General features: G+C 35.5%; 2 protein-coding genes across 3 annotated transcripts; one reads left to right on the top strand and one right to left on the bottom strand.

Annotated features, from left to right (window-relative positions):
- Positions 1–1,421: 1,421 nt before the first annotated feature.
- Positions 1,422–13,614, bottom strand: LOC115957294. Of its 2 annotated transcripts, none has more exons than XM_031075511.1 (11): positions 13,319–13,614; positions 12,594–12,699; positions 10,010–10,930; positions 9,805–9,926; positions 9,168–9,329; positions 8,038–9,004; positions 6,621–7,139; positions 6,194–6,516; positions 5,423–5,521; positions 5,191–5,316; positions 1,422–3,679 (listed from the first exon to the last, which is right to left on the bottom strand). In XM_031075511.1, the coding sequence occupies exons 1-11, from the start codon at positions 13,472–13,474 to the stop codon at positions 1,919–1,921; spliced, it is 5,262 nt and encodes a 1,753-aa protein (XP_030931371.1). In that variant the 5' UTR covers positions 13,475–13,614; the 3' UTR covers positions 1,422–1,918. The 2 variants fall into 2 exon arrangements, with proteins under 2 accessions (XP_030931371.1, XP_030931370.1); XM_031075510.1 differs by having other exon boundaries at positions 10,010–10,957.
- A 2,656-nt stretch (positions 13,615–16,270) lies between these two features.
- LOC115958132 (THO complex subunit 4A-like) lies at positions 16,271–19,861 on the top strand. The gene is made up of 5 exons (XM_031076495.1): positions 16,271–16,597; positions 16,795–16,956; positions 18,114–18,182; positions 18,282–18,466; positions 19,298–19,861. Exons 1-5 carry the CDS (start codon positions 16,412–16,414, stop codon positions 19,461–19,463), a joined length of 768 nt encoding a protein of 255 aa, XP_030932355.1. The 5' UTR covers positions 16,271–16,411; the 3' UTR covers positions 19,464–19,861.
- The last annotated feature ends 2,761 nt before the right edge of the window (positions 19,862–22,622 follow it).

The following is a 22,622-nucleotide window of genomic DNA, read 5'->3' on the forward strand; positions in this document are numbered from 1 at the left end:
GAGGCGCTGGCTATGTGATGGGAATTTCGGTTGGGCAAACAATAACTAGGGCTGAGAATGAAAAAGGAGGGTTCCCCGTTTGGAAAACGAGGCCCAAATGTTGATGACAGAAATGGGCTGCGTATCTGGGCTCGGAACTACAAGCCCAGGTATTAGCGTTCATGCATTCCTTATCCAACATAAAAGGTGGTCAGCCAGTCCACGCGAAATATAAATGAAAAATATGTGATTCTAGACATGGAGAATGTCTAATTCAAAACTTGTAACTAGCTTTCACCCAAAATATATAAAAACTTTCACCTAAAAGTAAAATAAATAAATAAACTCGTAATTAGCATTTGCTGTTATCATTAAGGGTTTTTTTCTAGAAATTATATGGTATGTGTAGGATGGAGGGACTATACTTACCATATTTGAAGAAGAGTCAGTTGCTTAAAGAATCATGGACAACCACATTAACAAAAAAATATTGCTAATAGTCAACCATTGTGTAATTTAACTAATTTGTTTTTAAGTAGCCTTCAAGTAATTTAAAGATCCCACCCCCTCCCAAATGGGCATTCAAACCCTCAACCTCAACTATTGTTATTATTATTATTTTAATTGTCTTATATCTAAGAGAGATCAAAATTTCATTTTTTTCCAAAAACCGTTAATCATTTAATGATTTATCCATATCAAAGCTTAGGCTAATGCTCATGACTCATGAGCTTATTGAAATGGTTGAGTTGAGCTTGGGCTGAAAATGGTTTGTTTGAATTGAGCCTGAGCCAGACTTTAACAATCAAATTACTCATTCCTAAAGCAGTTTGAATAAATTTTCGATCAAACTAGAGAGAAGTTTAATGGAAAAGGAAAAAAGAAATATCAAGCAAACCCTAGTTGTCTTGTCTTGAATTTAAGTCCTTTGAATTATTATATATTGAAATGAGCACTTGGCCTTGAAAGAGGAGATGAACATCTAACAATGGCAACTAATGACATACAATAAATGAGAATTTAAAAATAAAAATGAAAACTTCAAAATAAAACACTCTGGCAGTTTGGCCTACTCTCTATCATCCGTGTCTATAGCATTGGGATAAGATTCACTTCAATTGAACTCTCCAATTTTTATTTAGATGAAAGATATGTGAGATTTAAAAATGAAATAAATGCCACATATGGCACATCCACTTAAAAATGAGAGGGAATTGGAGGATTCAATTAGAGGGATTCTTTCCCTTAAGTTTTTACATCTTAAGCCATGTAAGTCTATCAAAGTTATACAAATTCCGATAATAGTGACATTTAATCACCAGGACAGTGCTTTCTACCACAGCATGAACAATATCAATCTATTAAATATTTGTTAAGCAGGGGAAAAGAGGAAGATATATATATATATATATATATATAATACGAAGGAGAAATCAGCACTCTTACTCGAGAACAATCTCATCTTCATTCCATGTATATGTTAAGTACAAAGATTTGGGTAATTACAATTAAGCAATAGGGTAAGACATTAATGTCAGATGAGAGACAACAAGATCAACCAAAAAGTAAAACAGGAAAAAAAAAAATACAAAAGGGAACAGGGGAGAGAGTGACAAAAAAAGACCACTAGTCCAAACCCTGACACCTCTTCTTAACCTTATCTTCACCACCTAAAACATATACTGCCAAGTGCCAACTTAATTAAATCTAAAACCTCCATTAATAATTCTATTGTCTATTTACTTCTGGAACTCCTAGTTGGAGATTAACATCTTGAACACTTTAACTTGCCAAAGATGGTCAATCTAAAATGGTAGCCAGCTATAAACTCAAGGCCTCTATTCACTAGTTAAAAGCAAAATTGACCCCCAAGTTTCCCTCGAATAACTGCTGTCCTACTGAACTGACATCCTAACTATTCTATATTTAAAAGAAGATTTTAGTCAAGTTCAATACCCTTTTCTTTTGCTGCTTCCACAACACTGCTCGTATTTCCTGTGGTCTTCTTAGATAGGTCATAATAAGATTTCCACAACTTGACCGAGAATGGGTAAACTGAAAAAGCTCTCTCATAAAACCTTTCAGAAATGGCCTCATTACCTGCAATATTTCCCAAAATACCTGCAGCTTCTACCCATACATACTCTGGTGGAATTGGGATTGCATGAAAGATTGCACTGACCAAGTTTAAGCTTGCCCAAAATAAAACACTGGCAGAAGCATTGGAGTTGTCATGTCTGCTTAACAGCTTACAGACAGAAATTGCTAATGGATAATTGGATGGCAGTATCTCCAAGATGGCTTCGACAAAATCCACCAGATCCTTTAGCTCACCAACCTTTTCGGGTAATAGAGATGGGCCGTACCACACTTCAAGAACTGAGTTTACCAGAGAAGAATCAATTGAAACTGGACTGAGTATGTTACTTAATAGCCACTGAACTCTTTGTTTCTTGATTTCACCAATGAATTTTCTTGATAACGGCTCAGAAATGGGGAAAGCATGAGCATCATCCAGATAACCTTCCAACATGTTCCTGATCTCAGTGACAGGAGAATCTTCCCTTGACAGTAATTCATCAGTGAGCAAAAACATGGCATGCTCTCTCAAGCAATGCTTAAAATATTCAGGAATGGCAGACTTCATTGCCCTGTCAATCGCTAAGCAAGCTTCATTGCGATCATTCTGCAATAGTTTATGAAGAGCAAGATTGAGATAACCAAACATTATATCTATCTGCTTAGGATTGGAATTTGAAACCAATCCTTGTGACCCAGATGGGTTACAGGTACCACCATCCACGGCCTCCAACAAACCATTTTGGATATAATTATCTTTCCAAACAGAGTGAAACCAACGGGCCATAAGTTCCTCCGCAAAATTAAATTTTCCATTCCGGAGGGCATGCTCAACATATTGATTCCATATACATTGAATTCCAGGGACTTCTTTTGGCCAGTTACTGATTGCTTTCTCAAACCCCACAAAACTCACATCTCCAAAATCATGGTTCTGTATCCGTGCTGATATTTGAACAAGTTCTAAACAGGATGGATACAATTTAACATATTTATCCAACAAGTTTCTCAAGCATTCTAAGCTGCCAAGTGCCACCATGCTCCTAATATGATTGACTGCAAAACATTGTGCTGATCTCAGATTAATTTCACTTTTACGTGATTCAGTATAGATGTATGAATCAACCGACTCCACTGCTGCTTCCACAAGCTCAAGAGCCCTCTGCTTCTCATCATCTATAAGATGAACAACAGGCCATTCAATCTCAAGGAGTTCTTTCTCACATTCAAACCTATGTACTACACCATCAGGTAGTTTCCTGTAAATAACCAAATACACACAACAAACCCAGTATACACATTTGTCAGAAACTGTTAGGCATGCCAGGATATCTGAGAGCGAAAGAGAATAGGGCTCATCAGAATTTGTGGTAGTAGGGAAGAGCCCATAGCTTCTCTGGATGGCCTTCTCAACATTCCCAGACATGCACAAACAATCCATCATCTGCAAAAACAAGTCTAAGATGCATGAACTAGCATGCATTCCATCCCAGTCAGAAGCAGACGCATGGTGACAAAGCGCTTTGAGAGCAGCATCATATGCAACCATCCGGTCATCAAGCTGCATCCGACTGTTGATGTACATAAGCCACAGTTCATAAGATCCCTCATTTTGTTTGACCTGAAAAACGAGAGGAAAGTGTTTCCATGTGAAAGTTTAATGTCAGCACTCTAATGGAGAAGCAGAAGAAAATGCTTAAACTAGATAAACCCTGGAAATTGAAACACACAAGATGACAAAAATAAAACAAAAACAGTATAAAAAAAATGACTAGCAACCAAAAAAGAAGAAAAGCGATAGCAAGAAGGCTTTCCTATACAAAAAAAAAAACATTCTGCATTGATTTCCAAACCAAAAAAATGCATATTTTTTAAGAGCTCCATTTTTTCCAAGTTTTGCAAACACTCTCTTCTTAGATCTTTACCAGCAGGAAAAGAAACAAAATTCTACTAAGTGGATAGAGCTTGGGATGATTACCAATTCCCTTTTTAACACATTATTGCTCAAACAATTAAGTTGCAACCTCTCATATGTTTAGTTGACAAACAGGTAAAACTCAAAAGGCCACAGCAATACAATTAATTACTACAGATATCTGGAAACAGAAGATATGCTTTGGAAGCTTAAGCAAAAACACTTATCAAACTAACCAAAAAAAATACATATTGCTGTAAAACAGGACATAGATACTCTCACGTAAATCATCAACACTGTTCATCTCCTCCGTGCCCTCAATCAACAGAAAGAATGAGGGACAAAATAAAAAGAAAGAAACAAAAATGAAACAAAAATCACCAAGATATAGTCTGTAGGGTGAGAAGCAAGAGATTTTTTTATAAATTTATTAAAAGAACAGCAGTGGGGTGGGGAGGGGAAGGATCACCACCAGGCACCATGTACAGATGTTATGTGCTAGAGAGGCACCAAAAAATCAGCAAAATTTACAACAATCAAGAAACTCTAGCATATTAGAGAATGAGACTAGTTAAAGCAGCCATCCAATCATACAAGGAAATTACAAAGATCATTTTAAGATCTGTTATAGTTTAAAATCTAGTACTAAGCAGATGAAATTGATAAACTACCACTTATCCTAAAAGCTTGAACTAATAGGAAATGGTGAATATAACCACTTAACCATTATTCTAACGCTCTCCCATGCGTGAACCCAAACTCTCCCTCAATAAGTGGGGAACACACGAAATTTTAATTTTAAATGGGAGGTGGAGTAGAGATAGGCTTTGAACTCAGACCACTATTCTAATACCATGATAAACTACCACTTATCTCAAAAGCTTAATCTAATATAAAATGATGAATTTAATCAATTCAATCATTATTCTAACAGAAACAACATATCAACAACACAATTGTGGATCAATCATGATAAATTTCATTATGAAGCAATGCTATGGAGAATCAGGAAGTCTCATCAGGTGTGTAGACGGCTATCATCAATAAATACTATTAAGAGTAATGAACAAAAACCAATATAAGATAGATATCTCAAGTGTTTTCTTAGAGTTACCAACTTGAATAGCAACACCAATAGGGCTGTCTCCACACATGCAGAAACTCCCCAGTCTTCATAGCATACTCGATGTAAGAGAAGGAAATAAAAAATAACATACCGCATAAGAGAACATGTCATCCTTCCGACGAGAATTCCTATTGCTATAGTAAATAAGCAGATATGTAATCCAGAGTGTTACAGAAGTTGGATCGGTCTCAAGAGCTCGTGACAGCAAAAGGAGAACCTGCAAAGCTCAAAAATATGAGACAACACTTGACAGGAACTGAAGTTTTTTAACATAATAATGAGACACTGAAGGTTGAAATTCCAACACGTGACACAGAAGTTACCTTCTCCACACCCTCTTGTTTGTTATCCTCCTGATTGAGAGTATTAAGAGCCATTTCAAGGGATTGATCATAATCAGCCACATCTCGTTCAAGTTGATTCTAAGTATACATAATGTGAGGAAAAAGAAGAAGGTCAGCATGAATAAGCCAATGGACCAAACAAAACCAATAAGACAATTATTCATATATAATAGGGGGAAAATCTTCAAAGACTCTAGAGATTAAAGAATAAACAAATGGCTTAAGATGAATATCGACATATCCAAGAGCGAGGGAAGAAAGAAAAGAACTCAACAGGAGAAATCACAGGGAAAATCATAAGACTGCTTATTTTATCAAGTATAGCGAAGATTATATTGTTATCTTCTCACAAAATTACAAGAAAAAATATTCCAAAAAGAGGGAATTCTAATTACAATTTTACATAGAGAAGCAAGAAAAGAAAGATCCAAGACAATTTGGAAGTCTTCAGCATCAAATATATTCATTATGGATAATAAGGCACACTCCTTAACATATCCAAAAGAATCTTGACTTATGAGATTTCCGAACCCCGCAGAATATGTGAAAGCAAAATGTATATTTGAATAACTAAAACGTAGGTTGAGATAGAGCTAGTTGAAAATTCATCTTTCGACCACTAGAAGTTGCAATCACCAAAAATATACAGCAGTACTATGCAACTTTAGGCATGTGAATCTACTTATCCAAAAAAAAAAAAAAACTTTAGGCATATGAATCAAGAGAATAATCTAGAAATAATGAACATACCAATTTGCGATTTCTACTCTGGAAATATGATGACTGTCTGTTCCAATTCCCATAAATTTCTATTCGACCATCATTGCCATGCAAAAATGGGCCATCTACAGGAAACGGCTTTTGACGCAGATTTGAAATTGCTAATGAGAGACTGAAACACTTTTTCCACCATCGACCATTCCTCCCTGCTAGAAAAGACTCATATGACTGTGGATCAGCTTTAAGCATATCCAACCCAACTAGATAAGTTGGCGAAGTCAAATAATCATACTTGGGACCTTTTGTTGCACCAGTACACATTCTTTGATGTAAGATTAATCCAACCTTAGAATCTGCAGAAATAATATTAACCAACCTCAAAATCTGCACAAATATTAATTCAAGAATGTAAGCAATAGAATGCATGTTTCCAAAATCACCAAAGGAACTTACATACCAGCATCATCAGAATCACCAAGCTGTTGCTGATGGATTTTTCCATTAGTGTAGTCCTTAACATGTTGCCAAGGACATTCATCATTGTTGCATTTTCCTCGAAGCTCATACATGCAAAGTGGCCAAAATGGATCAACTATAGGACTGCAGGTATAAGAACCAAATTCTCTTCCGCTTAAGTCTTTAATTGTGTTTGCTGTTGCATTGCTCCTCTGAATCTCATCAAAGTTAACACAAGCACCCTCTTCATTATATATATTGTTATCCTGACTTTGATGATTTCTGGTCCGCAATTTTACTAAACTGTTTGGCAACGCAACCTTCAGATGACCAAATGCACTCCTCAATATTAGAGGAGGAGAAGAAGATATAGAAGCTGGCAAGCCAACTTGTCTAGTAGATAATCTGCAATCCTGAGAATCAGTAGTGGAGTGAGATTTCGAAGAAAATTTTTCAGTTTGGCTCTGTTTCCGGATCTCAAGAGGAGCCTCAAGGATACTTCCCTCTTGCCTATCAATGCCTGGATTAGGGAAACCAATAAGAGACAGAAAACAAACAACAAAGTAACACATTAACCAATAAAAAATCAAGCAGAATAAATCATTTTACTCTGTGATTAATATTAAAAGGATACTTATAACTGATGATATACATAATATTGAGCTTTGGTTACAAGTTTGACCACAATTTCTAAAAGCTATAGACAGTCTTGATCTGATTAGATTCAGAAAAATAAGTACTAGTTACTACATTCAGAATTGCCAGTAATCCTCAGCATGAAATCAAAATATCAATTGCCTAAAAACTTATTATGCTAGAATTTCCAAATACGGTTAGCCACACAAATCTTGCATTGCAATTATTGAGTTTGTCATTGCAAGAATGATTGTAAGGTTTTACAAATATACAGGCTAAACAACTAAATCACACATTTTCTCAAATTTATGTTTGCATCACCCCCTCCCCCCCCCCCCCCACCCCCTTTTCCCCCAAAAAAAAGAACAACACCACCAAAAAGGAACAGTACTAATAAATTTGTCCAATAAAAAGTATGTAAAGGACTAGTAAATTTCTTAATGTATTTGAAAGACAATGAGAACCAAAACCACAAGTCTACTGAGGATATAGCTTTTTATTCTCCCTGAAGGTACCTCCATAATGTCATTTATATCCATTAATCTGATCACCTTCAACAGTAATACAGATGGTAAATGATGAGAATTTTATTTAGAAGCAAAAAGGAAATTTATACACCACCACTTGGGAAAAAAATGGCAAGAATGAGGATATGGTGGAACTAAAATTAATTAAATAACTGGCATGTAAAAATAGTCTCTACTTTCAGCATGACACAAACAGACAATTTTTATTATATGCAGAAAAGGCCACCTCAGATACGTTCATCCAAAGGACATTACCTCCCAGATCAAATTTTCCATCTTTCTCTACCCCCGGGAATGGACCATTGCCAATTTGTGTTTTATCCTTTCCAACATCATTTTCAGCCCCTTGTTCCACTACAGACTCTGTGTTGTCACATGAACCACTATCTTTTGATATAGTTCTTGTCCCTAGCCGAGCAAATAGTTCAGATCTTAGTGCTGCTTCAAGAAGCAAAGTATCCTGGGAGCTATCAATTAAAATTTTTTTGTGCAACTCATCACTAATGTCATTTTGCCCATCTTCAAGATTTTTCTCTTTTATATGGCATTCAATGTTGGGTTGTATAGACTCAGGGTCAAATGGAAATGTCTCTTCATCTTCATCTACTGAATTATTTGGATCAGTGAATGGAGAGCAAACTCCATCTACAGTATTCTTGCCACTACGAGTCAATGGCTCTGATGTACTACCATCTGGTTCACTGCAAGGTTCTGACTCCAAATTATGTCCATTGACATGCCAATGAGTTCTATTGGTGGGAGCACTATCGACACATTGGATATTTGAATCACACCCTGGTTGATCAAAACCATCAAAGACGGGCTGCAACTGATGACTAGCCGTGGGTATTAGATTCACATTTTCAGGCACGATATTTGGGGGATCCAAACCCATTGCAGCATCTTCATGCTGCATTGAGGACGACAGTAAACTGGAATTCTGCATAAGATAAGATCGCAAGTTTGCTGAATAGATTTCCCTTCTGCGATAAAGATCAGTACATCTAGCATTAGCCACAACCAAAGCCTTCTGAGCTTTACGATAAGCTTTAAGAGCATTTCTTTCTTCAATTTCACACTTGCGCCTGAGTTCTTGTGCTTCCTCCAGGTCCTTGTCCAGTGATTCCTCCTTTTCAACTAAAGATTGCAGACTTATGTTGCTATGTCCTGAGACATTAGCATTGCCCAAATAATTCCAAAAGCTTGCATTGTTCAGCGATCCCTAAAATACGGTACATTTATTTAATATTTTTTTATATGTATAATACATGAATGATAACAACAGCAACAACAACAACTTGAAAGAAAACAATCACCAAAAAAGAGAAAAACGCTGCAAGCAGATGCGCATCAGAGGTCTGCAAATCTGGAGCTCAGAAACAAACCTGGCATATGTTGTTGAAAAAGGATTCATGTGCCTTATCGCTGGCTTCGACTTCATGATGGTCACTGTTTCTTACTGAATTGTTTTGAGTTGTTGCTTTTTTTAAGGAACCAGATGGTTGATGACCACTGATCTTACTTGGATGACTCAACTCAACAATGCTCTGTAATGTTGAATAATATCAATAAATAAAAACAACATAAAGGAAAGCCTGAACTATGAAGATTCAAATACAGATACATGTGAGATTATCAGAACTTCATCATAAATGTTAGAAAATACTTAGGTCTGACAACAAAAGAACATTATAGGGTTCATTAACATAACTAGTAGACGAGAAATTTTTTTAATAATAATTGTTTCCTGCAGGTTTGTGAATAGCTTTAAGAAATACTGCACAATTCTTTTGATGAAATTTCTACAATGTTTATGTCCAGGCAGATCTATATGTAAAGGTACAATAATGTCCAGCAATATCAATCAAAGCTGATTATACAAAATTGAAACATGAAAAGTACAGCAAAAATTATGAATATATTACTTGGGCAGCTTGGACAAGAAATAAAATAATTAAACATACAATGAAGGAGCATTAATTAAGAAGCAGCAAATATTGTTTGATTATAATATTGACTTACTGAATTCTCTGGCAAAATATTGGAGGTTACATTTGGTAGAGGTGTAGTCTGGGTTAATGCAACACAAGAATCCACCTGCCTACTATTGTCAGACTGATTGCAACCACTATCAACATCAACACCTGCAGAGCATAACCACTGCATTAGCTGGGGCATCTCAAAGCATTCCTTGGCTAAGGTACAGAGTGAGTATGCAAATTATTACCATCTTTAGCTCTGCTGGGTATACTTTCTGGTATAACAGCAACCCGTTTGTCAATACTTGACTCTGCTCTACCTGAGGAAATCCCTCTACTGTCAGCCGTATTCCTGACCTGCATACTAGTGTTTTCCAATGCTGGCCCTTTTGATGGTAGAGTAGAATTTGTAGAAGGTATGTCTCGCTGGCCACCTGGACTTGGCTGGGTATTAAAAGATCCACTAACTTTTAAGCGTTTCTTGTCTGGCTCTTTTGGTTCTGACTGTAAAGAGTTAGCACCAGTTGCATTGAATCTCCTAGCTGTATTGTTGCTTAGGTTCATTGCATTATAATCCCTATATGGAACTAAAGCAGATTCCTTAGTTTGCAGGGCAGACTTGTACTTCAATTCAATTTCACGAAGTGCAATCTGTTGCCGCAAATCCTGAAGTTTATTATTGTTCAAGCCCACACTTTGGTCAAACCCACGCTCTCGGCTTGCAAAATTTTTGTTGAGGGCATTCAAATTTCTGCCTCGTGATCCTTGATCAACAGTTGAAGGCCCGGCACCTTTGGAATTGGCTCCCTGGATAGAGTTCATCGATGGCGTAAATGTGCGACTTGAAGACAACTTTTTGGGCATTACTTTGTTTATATTTCTGGCTGTCTGCCTTAACATGTTTGATTTTGGTAGTGAAGGAACAGGTACCCTTCGGTTGCTGTTCACCACAGTCATGTTGCCTTTACCTGAAGCTTTCTCCTGTCCATACTCTTCAGAGTCACTGCCACTGTCATCATCTGAGAATCTTATAACAAGATTATTATTGTTGGGCCCCAAAGGAGCACGCCACCCAGGCATAGCAGATTTAAGTGGGACTCGGTTTTTATCAAAGCTCTTTTGAGGAATTGGTGGTAAAGATGTTCGGGACTGGACATCAATGGAGCTTGCTGATGAATTACAAGAAATAACCTTACCTGAGAATTAGATATAATCCTAAGAAAGATACTTATAAAAGAAGAATATTTATACCAAAACAAAATTCAATCCCAAAAGGTAATTTAATAAATAAAAGGAAAGAAAAAATGAACACTTTCCAAACCATAAGAAAGCACCATGAAAGATTCAAATTTAGAAAGAGATCGGATATATAGCCTCAAATCCAACCCCACCATCACAATGTAAATAAAAGATATGCTGAGAGGATAAGATTATTACAAATTTAAAAGGAAAGAGAATGTATGACAATAGTCCTGATCTTGTGGCAGGTGCAAGAGAACAAAGAGGAGTATGATGGCAAGAGGATATGATTCTACATAAAAGATACACTTTTTTTTTATAAGTAGATTCTACATAAAAGATACACAGATGTAGATTTCATTGCTTCTCTACCTTTTCGCTTGTAATTCTCATTCTTTTGTATTTCTTTAGGCTAGCTTGCATTTACAAGGTGGTTCTTTTGCTTCAATAAAATTACATTATAAAAAAAATTCTAGACATATTAACTTATCAATTTACTCTACATACATCTGTGAATTAATTATTTCATATACAATGCAAAATAACATCTACTCTCACATTAATAAGAACATCACAGTGACAAAAATAAGGTCCAAACAGAGTCAGTTTGCAATTTTGGGTGCAAATCCGAGGTTGGGTACTCTATATGAAACTTTTTTTTCCATATAAAATTAAATTGTAACAATTTGAGCCATGGTTCTCCACCAAAAGGAGACCAAGCATTGTCACTAAGCCACAGGGCTCCTGGCTGTACTCTATATGAAACATCCTGACACATAGGGTTATGAAATTAATACAACAGGCTTCATTAGGTTCTCTTACATCAATTAGGAAATCAAATACTGGGTTCAAATTTTATATTCCTCACTTAGTAGATCAAATGTGCGACAATTGAATAAGAACTTACTAGCCTCATGCATGTGCTACGCACATACTCAGATTTTTGTAAATTCATTCATATTCAAAGAAAAACAAAAACAAAAAAAGTAACTGTTTAGATGTGACAGAATTTTGAAAATTTCAGTAATTATAGTTTTATCAAAATTTTAAATTACTGATAGTTACAATTATAGACTAAATGTGGGTATGGGAGTCAAATAAATAGGGGATTTTTTCATTTTGACTATTTATATTTTACCTTTTTATTTTATTCCAATGTTTCTTTTAATCATTTGTCAACTACTTTTTTCTCCTTAATTTTTGTTTTTGGGAAAATATATTTGAACTAAACAGCAGTTGTAGTTTTGGAAATAGTGAAAAGTTGACACCAAGGCTCCCAATCTCAATTAAAAAGGTCGTTTTCAGTCTCAATTAACTAAACTTTATTAGAGTTTATGAATGGTCCAGAAGTTATCAAACTATTGATCAAAACTGAGAAAATAGATTAATATTAACATCAGCAAAATTATCGAATTTGTCAAACTTTAAACATTGAATGAGACATATGGGATGATAGATCTTGATCTTTCTTCATTAATGTCATGCTCTTTCAATGGAAACTAATGAACTTGACCATAAAACCAAACCTAAGCTTGCCCAAAAAAAAATGAACAATCACACTTACTTTCCTTGTGTTTAGCTTGTAAGATTTACCTGGTGGAATGCCTTGGGCGCCTTTGTTTGCTGAAAAAACTGGCACAGGCCCTGAAGGCGGTGCAACAGTACCAACAGACTGTGCAGCAGAGCCAACAGGATTTTCCTGTGGGCCAGAAATTTCAAATAACCCATTTAGATTTCAAAATCATCTTCCACAACATTTTCAAACAAAATTTAGAGTAAAAACGAAAATCAAGTAAGCTCCTTATAAGAACATCAATTTCACTACAACGAAATGAAAAAAAAAAAATGTAACATCACAATTTCAAAATGTTAAGAACCCTAAAAATTATTCACGCTAAATATAAAAATCAACAAATTGCGAACCATTAAAGCTTATATAAACTAAAAAATAACTAATTAAATTCAAATAAAATTTTCGGTAAGGCCTTGCGGTAGCTAAAATTGTACGAAAAGAAAAATAAATTGTAGCTTCTAAATCTCAGATTCATTATCATTTGGGACTACTCGACCTAATACAACTATGTATCTTGTTCTAAGTAAAAGCTCCTTATCAGTGGACAAAACTGAAGAAGAACAAAAAAAAAAAAAAAAAGAATGATTTCCTCTATTTTCCTCTGTTTTCTCAGCAACCAGACAGAGGCCAAGTAATGAGAAACGGCACGTAAACACAAAAATCAAGCATTGAACTAGATGAAACCAAAAATACAATAAAACTAGCTGAAAGTTTGAATATGAGCTAGGGTTTTGGAGAGCAATACGTCATTGTTGTTGTCGTCGCCGCCGTCGGCTTCGTCGGAAGATAGCTCGCCTTCTTCTTTGGCCTTGGAAGGCTTTTCGGAGAGCTCCGTGTTGGGATTCGAATTCGTAGGCTCTGACGCAGTGGCTTTTGCCCTAGCTTCATCGATCTCCTCCATTTCTCTCTCTAGAAAAAAGAAAGCTTTCACTCTCTAGAAAACGGTTATATAAGGCACGGGAAAAACGGAGCAGTGAGGAATTGAAGAGGAAAGAGGGGGCTGGACAGTGCGAGAATGCACATAATTGAAGAGAGCGAAAGCTTTGGGGCGGTGTCGAAGCTGCTTGTATAAAATGACTCAAATACCCTTGGTTTGTACTAAAATTACCGTCCCAGGTCGTTTATTACTCGTTAGTCGTTAATGCTCGTCACTCTCAGTCGTCCTTTTAGAAGAATGACAAATGACTTTTTGCCCGAAGTAAATTTCTTTCTTTCTCTCCCGTAAGTGACGTCTTTTCCTTTTCTTTTTCCCTTTTTTTTTAAGGGAAATTTAGTACCACAACTTCTTTGTTATAATTGTGATAATATAACGTAGTGTGAATGGTAAAAAAAATAATAAGTCAATGTACAAGTCAAAGGTAATCACTCATAATTTGTCATGTCAAAATTATGATAGTAACAATTTTGATCATAAAATATAAATTGTTCTTACAAAAATCATATGTATTTTTTAATAAAACAAAGTTTTCCAATTATGACAAAGCTTCCTCTTAAAAACAACTCATAAAATTATTCATATGTTTTTTAAATTACATGATATATTAAAGTTTTTTATGGTTGAATAAAATATCTGATATTCAATCCCTGCTTACACCAAAAACCAACTGATATCTTGGTTTGATAATAAAGAGCTATTATCAGGAGCGGATACCATAGGTTAAAACTCTCTTAAAAAAATGATATATTAAATCATAAATAAGTAATATAACTATTCTTCAAAAGAAGTAACATTACTTTCTTTTTTTTTCTTTTTTTATAAATGATAGGACAAGAATGTATTGACCCATTTGGTAACTTGATCAATTAATTTAGTCAAGTGAAATTAATTAGATTCAATTACACACAATAAGCGTGGTAGCACAAACAAATCACTAACGAAGTTAAATACAGCGGAAAATAAATTTAATACAGGTGATTTATTTACGAATGGGGAAAACCATCGAGGCAAAATCCTACTGGGTGAATTTAAGATCACCACTCCTGAAATCCACTATTATAAAAAACAAGCGGTTACAAGTAAAAGAAATTTCAATACTTAATACCAACTATGAACTCTTACCCCAATACCCAATTAGACTTGTAATATAGTGACAATCTCTCCTTTCAATGCACGGCTCCCAGTACATGACTAACCAATTGTTACACGAATCCAAGTACGCGACTAATACACCAACTTGAGGAAGATGTTGGTTGCAAAATTTTTCAGTTCATCTAATGATGAAGATCAAGAAGCTCTTTGGTTACAAAACTCTTAACGCAAAGACGCAGCAGCTTCTACAAGGAATATAATGAACTAAGGCAAATTTTGTCTCCGGTCACAACTTGCATGCACAATCAATTTGCATCAAGTTGCATCACTTTGCATCATATTTGACGGCCCTTAAAATAATATTTATATATGTCTAAAGTTATAAAAAAAAGAAACTGTACACAAATACACATGGATATGCATGAAATCAGATCTAGAAATTTGAATTTCGTAATTCTCGACAGATACAGCTTTTATCGAGCATCAACATTAAACCTCGATGGATATAGATCTGTCGAGTTTTAATGAACAACACTTCTTCACTTATTTCTTGAACAGATTTGCATAACTTCAATACTAAACTTGAATTCTTATTCCTTGAAATACTAAACTCATCATAGATCTACTCAAAGGATTACCCAATTGCAAGTAAAGACTGTTGAATAAGTTATATGAATAAAAATACACATGGATATTATTTTTCTTTCTTTTTTCCTTTTTAAGAACACATGGATATCCACTTGAATTGGCATATAGTGACTTTGATGAACTATTCTCTAAACTGGTTTAGGAAAAAAAATTTCTTTTGATTAAGATACTCTAATTTACCAATAATTTTTTAAAATTTTATTCATCTAATTTAAAATGAGTGGATCGAATTTTGATGAACTTGCACAGATCATATCTATTAATAGGTAATTACTCATCACTAATTACGTACTTATATATCAATTTAAGTTTCCAACTAGTGAATTTGATATACTCTCCTTTAAATCAATTTGGATCAAAATATTGTCGTCTGGTTAAGGTGGTTTGATTTAGTAAGAGTTTGTTAAGATTCTATCTAAGTATATATATATATATATATATATATATTAAAATGAGCGGGTATAATCTTATCACATCATCAATAATATAAATACATACAAAAATGACAACAATCAACATTTATTTAAATATTGACGATGTGATAAGATCCAATCTACTTGTTTCAAAATAGATTGATATGATTTTAGAAATTCATGATATACTACTCCTAATATCCTAAATTGTCCTACCATCTTCAAAATCCATGTCAGAGAGTCTTTGGAGGCATGGTCTAAGGTAGGGAAATATTTGTTACCCAAATTATTTTTTAAACAAAATCAACCAATAAAAATAATTTATACAAAAAAAAAAAAACACTTTGTTTACTTATTTATAACCCTACTTTATTTCTAAGCATAAATGTACATTTATACCATATGAGCAATCATCATGGAACAAAATTGAGATTCTATGTATTAATTGAAAAAAATGTGACCTATAAAAATAATTTCTCTCTTTCTAACTTTCTTTTTTCATCTTTCTAAAAAAAAAAAAAAAAACTTTCTTTTTTCATACCCTATCAAAACTCAGTAGCCAGCAGTCCGGCCCAGGCCCACAACATTTATCCAGCTGTCTCTCACGGAAATGTAACCAAAACCTCACCACTTCTCTCTGCAAAAAGCCAAAAACAACCAAAACCTCTCTCTCTCTCTCTCAGTGTTGCCAAAACCCTAAAACCCCAATCACCAAGCTCAAAACACACACACACACTCTTCGCTGAAAATGGCCAACAAGCTGGACATGTCCCTCGACGACATGATCAAGAATAGCCGAAGATCCGGAGGGTACAATGGTAATTCTAATTCCCGTGGCCGAGGCCGCTCCTCCGGTCCCGGCCCAGGCCCAGGCCCAGACCGCCGCTTCCCCAATCGCAACTTTCAAAGAACCGCACCGTACTACGCTCCACAGGCCTGTCACTCTCTCTCTCTCTCTCTCGCTTTTCATTTCTTGGAGAGTAAGGAAGTTCAAAATAAAATAACCTAGCAAAAGTCGCTGCTACTCGCTGGGGTTTATATAAATGTTACTATCAAATAATATTGGGGGGGCTAGGGTTTTGTATGTGACTGAGTTGATATTGAAACAGTGAATTTGAAAAAAATGGGCAGGGAATGCAAGTGATGAATCCGATGTTGACACAACAAGTGGTGTTGGGTGTGGGTGGTGGTGTTGGTGTTGGTGTTGGTGGATCTAACATTAACAACTCAGAGGACGGTACCAAGCTATATATATCAAACTTAGAGTACGGTGTTACTAATGACGACATTAAGGTATATAGAATTTTTTTATTACGTGTTTGATTTATTATATTATATTTGTGTTATTGTCGTTGTTGTTGTTTTAAGCTTTTGCTGCATAGTTTAAATATTTAGAGTTAATTGTAGCTATCTGTGTCTTAAACTATTGGGTGTACCCTAGACTACCAAATGTTGCAATTAAGGACCTAATTCGAGATTATTTTGCAATTTCCACCTCACCATGTTAGAATTAATGAGTCAGTGAGCTGATTCGGGTGAAATTTGACATATTAATGTATGTTATGTACCCATCATGCAATTGACTCACTAGATGGGAGGGTGTTGGTTGCAAGAATTTTAGCTTAGAGCAGATATTGAAAATGACTTTTATAGTTTATGGAAATAGTTTTAAATTTGTAATTAATCATATTGTTCAGTTTTTTTTATTTATTTTTTATTATTTTTTTTTTTTAATGAGTCTGGTTTTAGCAACACAGATATGCGGTTTTATTTATTTATTCTTAGGTCTGGCAGAGTTGCTATAAGGGGAAACTTAAGCGTGTTTTTGATTGAAGGAGGAGGAATGAAGTTCCGGCATGGTTTTGGGGATTTCATATGGTGGTTTATCAGAGCTTGCCTGAAGTTAGAGAATCTTAGGCTATGGGCGTTTTATAGCATTAAGCAAGTAGATGGGGTTGGATATTTTCATCAAGGGGTTTGAGCATGGTCGTACGTGGATAATGGTATATATCCTTTTGAAATCTTTATTTGGGTGGTGACTGGTGAGGTTGATGATGTCTTCGGTTTGTCTGGAGTTTCTGCTTGAAATGGGTCATTTTTTAGACAGTTTTGACAACTAATTTAATCTGGAATGAGAGGTTTGGAAGGGTGGAGCCTACTATGCCATCTTCAAGGGTGTGTGTTTCAGTGCAAGCAGGTCATTCATATGGACATGTGCAAACACATGCATGGTCTCTATTGGCTACTGTTGAATTCTAACCATTTTGTGCTGACAATTGATGATCCTGCCCAACAAAAATTCATCATTTCATGAGACTTCTTGATTATGTGAAATTTTAATGGCTACCCTTTTATCTAGCTTGTTGTGTTATGGACCAATCCTATTATATCTTGCATCATGTCTTCAAATTGTATACCATTGGCATCTAAGTGAGAGTGAATCTTTGCAGGTACTTTTCTGTGAGATTGGTGACCTGAAAAGATATTCAATCCATTATGATAGGAGTGGAAGATCAAAGGTATCTTTATAGCATTTACTCAGTTAGGTTCTTCTGTAGATTTGATTTGAATTTTTTGTTGTTGTGTTCCAGTGACTTAATAAGATTGTTTTTGTTTAGGGAACGGCAGAAGTTGTCTTTTTACGGCAGGCAGATGCTCTAGCAGCTATCAAGAGATACAATAATGTTCAGCTTGATGGGAAGCCAATGAAAATTGAGCTTGTAGGAGTGAATCTGGTTACTCCTCCTGTTGTGCCACCTTTTCCAAACAGCATATTAGGAAAACCAAATTTTGCCTTCAGAAGGTATGGACTATGGAGTAATGTAATCAATTCCGTTTTTCTCTGATTTGATATACTTATCCATGAATTCCATCTGGTGGGCAGATTATTAGAGGTCATTTAATTTTGGCTTAAGTATACTGTTGGTCATTAAATATTAGTCCATGAACAATTTTAGTCCTTGATGTTTAAAGTAATCATGTTTTGTCCCTTAAATGACATGGTCAAACTAAAAGTTGACACGTCATTATTCCATAGGGATTGAAAGCAATCACCTTAAGTTTGTCATGGTCTAAAATCAATTACTTTTTAAGTTTTTAAAGGGACTAAAAACAATCACTTTAAACTTCAAGGACTAAAATTGCTAATGAGTTAAATTTTAGAGACCAACAATGTATTTTGGCCTATAATTTTTTCACTCTTGATAGTTATTAAACAAGGCATTTTATTTCCTTTAAATGAGGGAAGGAAAGGAAGACGGATTGATGTATTGCATCACTGTAATTGAGTGAAACACTAAAATAAGCATTCTGTAATTTGAGGTTAGTGTAATTTTGTTAATTTTCTCCTTCCCCTATCAGTTCAAAGCACTTACTACTTAACAGCAGGGCGTAATGTTTGAGCCATGGCAACTCTCTTTAGTGAAGTGTGCATCTCTAATTGACTGATGGGAATGAGAAAAATGTAAACAGATCTTTATTAATTTTGGGGAATTATATAAATAAGCTTTGTTCTCAAGTCATCAGTGTTTAATCTTTAACTTTGCATTTGGTAAAACTCACATGCAATCTCCCTCTCTCTCTCTCTCTCTCTCTCCCCCCTGATCAACATAATTCTGATTATTTATTTGGACAGAGGAAGGCCTGCTCCTGGAGGTTGGGTTCGTGGTGGTGCTGGAGGCATTGGCAGTGGACCTGCAAGGGGCCGTGCACGAGCAAAAGGTCCTGTTGAGAAGTTGTCTGCAGAAGATCTTGATGCTGACTTGGAGAAATACCGCCTTGAAGCTATGCAAATAAACTGAAGTCTCTTCATAGTTGATTTTCCTTGGTACCTTGCTTGGCCAATGAATCTTTCAAGTATGTTGGCTGTTTCGCCTGAAGTACTGTATTTTCAGACAGTCGAAATACCAATTAGAGGATACCAGTAATATACATATATCCGGTACGGCTTTAGTTCTTGTTTGCTTCCTCGAATTTAACGACGTAGTTTAGTTTGTAATTGTGATGGATGCTGACTTCATGGGTCGGTTTTTGTCTTGCAATGCCCAGGCTGCTTATGTGCATGACCTGTTCAGTAATATAGTAGTTGAAACTTGAAAGTTACTTTACCTGATCTGGAAATATTACATCCTTTTGAAATTACTGATACTTATTGATACTTGTTTGGCCGTTTGAATTATAAGCAGTTAGCTTTTTCTTCTCTGCTTTCTTTCGACTCCTTTTGATGTTGGTTTTCTATCAAAGATCATTCTTCTCTTTCATACCTCTCTCTCAAAAAAATTAAAAAAATAAAGTCATTCTTCTCTAAGCTAGGGCCGCAAATAAGGGACAGCGGGCCCACAACCCAGCTCTTCTAGTATTACTTTTGGTAGATTGGTGCTTTAGAGCATCCACAATGTTTTTTCAATCTTATCTTATTTTACCATCCCAAAAATCTATTTTACCAATTATATCATACCATTTTTCAATATTTCCAACATCCCAATTTTTATTTTATAATACTACACACTAAAATAATATAAATTATACAATAAAATAATATTTAAAGGTTATCTATCACTCCTCTCCTCTCTCTTCATCCTTATCCCTACCTCTCTGAGTCTCTGCCCCTCTCTCAACAGCCAAACCACCCAATCATCACCACACCACCACCACCACCACCATGCCTACCACACCACCATGCCCACTGCCAACCAAAATCCCACTAGAACCAAAAACTCAAATTAAAGAAAAAAAAAAACCACCAAATCACTGCCACATCTGAACCCAAAAGATAAAAATCAATCCATGCCTCACTACAAAACACACACAAAACCCAAATCGACGAAACCACAAAACCCAGATTGGCGAAACCATTTGACCCACAGTGCCACCAGATCAATGCTGCCAACATCACACCACATCTAGCCCACATCAGCGATCTTGAGCGACCCATCATTGGCGACATTAGCAACCCACCAATCTCCACCGAGAAAACCACCAATCTCCGTCGATCCATGCTGATCCAAAATCCAAAATCCACGCTAATCTCCATGCCATGACCACGAACCAAACCCAACTCCAATACAAACCTTGAATGAGAAAGAGAGATGTGAGATGAGTGAAAGAGTGAGGATTGTGTGAGGGACAAGCTTTGAGAGAGAGAGTCAATGAGAAACGTTGAGAGTGAGAAAGAAAAGTAAAAAAGAATAAAATAATATATTTTCGTTTTACAATTGAGTTACAGTGCGATTCTAAATTTAGAATCGCACTATCACAATTTTTTTTTTTTTTTTTAAATTGTATAACAGCTAATAGGGTGGGCATTTTTGGCTGAATGGTAAAATAAGCTTAAATTTGGCATTTACCTATTCTGTTGCTAAGAGCATCCGCACTGGAAATTGTAAATGCCAAATCTAAGGAAATTTTGGCATTTCAAGCCTAAAAGAGTCAACAGCTGGGATTGTAAAACTGAAGAATTGTAAAAAATTTTAGAATTGTGCTACAGTGCCATTCTACATATAGAATGGCACTGTAGCACTATTGTATAAATTTTTTAATCACTTTTATTCTCTCTCTCCTCTGTCTTCTCTTTCTCTTTGTCTCTGGGGCTGAGCGTCTTCTTTCTTTCTCAACTCTCTCTTTCTGTTTTCTCATCTACGCTCTCTCACTCTCTGACTCGCTATTGGTTGAAGCAAGGTCCGTTGAAGGCGTGGCGGTGATGGCGTTTGCTGATTGGTGATGGCGTGGGTTTCAAATCGGCAGCGTGGGTTTCAAATCGGTGATAGAGTATTTTCAACGGCTTGGGTTTGCTGATCGGTGGCTTGGGGTTACTGATCGGTGGCTTGTGGAGATCGGCGAGTCGGCGTGGTGGGTTTGAAGTGGTTTTTCTTCTTGGTGTGTTTCTGGCAATTTTTTGTGTTTCTTGGCAATTTCCTCGATCGGTGATGGTAGTTTTTGGCAATTTTTTGTGTTTTTTTTCCTCTTGGTGGTTGTTTCTTGTGGTTGTTGTTGGTGGTGAGTTTGGTTGTGGTGGTGGTTGTTGGCCGTGGCGTGGTGGTGGCAAGGTGGGTTCTGGGTTTTTTTCTTTTCGGGAACAGGGTTTCTGGGTTTTTCTGAGAGGAGTTCATTTTGTTGGTTAATATATTTTAATGTGTAACTATATTATTTTAATGAGTAGAATAAGAAAATAAAAGTTGGGATGCTGGATGTATGGTAAAATGGTATTGTATAATTGATAAAGTGACTTTTTGGGATGGTAAAATAGGATGAGATGAGAATTCCAGCTGTGGATGCTCTAATGCTCTTATGATGAACCCAAAGACAATTTTGGGGGCTGGTGCATGAAATGTTCTAGTCCTCAGGGCCCAGCTCCCAAAGTATTATTTAAAATTGATTGATTTTGTTGTGTTAGAAGAAATTGATTCCGGGTTAAGATGGTTAGGGCGATGGCTTCCTGGGTAATTATGTAATGTTAATGACTGTTTAGAGGACATCATTTCGTTTTGCAGTATTTTTTTTTAATTTTTTTAATTTTTTTTTTTATACAAGATATAAATTCTATTCTAACGTAATTTAAGTGTGTGTGAAATTTCCTCCTAGAAACTTACAAAAGTTGATGTACATCTATTTTTTAAAGTTCATGAATAAAATTTCTAATATATATAAAGCATTGACAAACAATTGAAAGTTTAAGCAAATAAAAAATAAAAAATAAAAAAAAAACTTCTACAAACCCATGTTACATATACATAAATCAAGCTTATTACTCTAAACAATTCATCACTCAAAAATTAGGGGGTGTTTGGTACAGCCACTCAAATACACATTTTCAGTTTTTAAACAACATTACACGTATTTTTACTTACTTTACTTTTTCACTTACACATATTTTTTGAGAACTACTTTTTTGGGGAGTATTGAGTTGCTTATTTTTTGTATACCAACTAAAGGTACTCTCCAGTTCCTAAAAAAAAAAAAAA

This window comes from Quercus lobata, chromosome 8 (assembly GCF_001633185.2).
Source record: "Quercus lobata isolate SW786 chromosome 8, ValleyOak3.0 Primary Assembly, whole genome shotgun sequence".
Taxonomy (NCBI): Eukaryota; Viridiplantae; Streptophyta; class Magnoliopsida; order Fagales; family Fagaceae; genus Quercus; species Quercus lobata.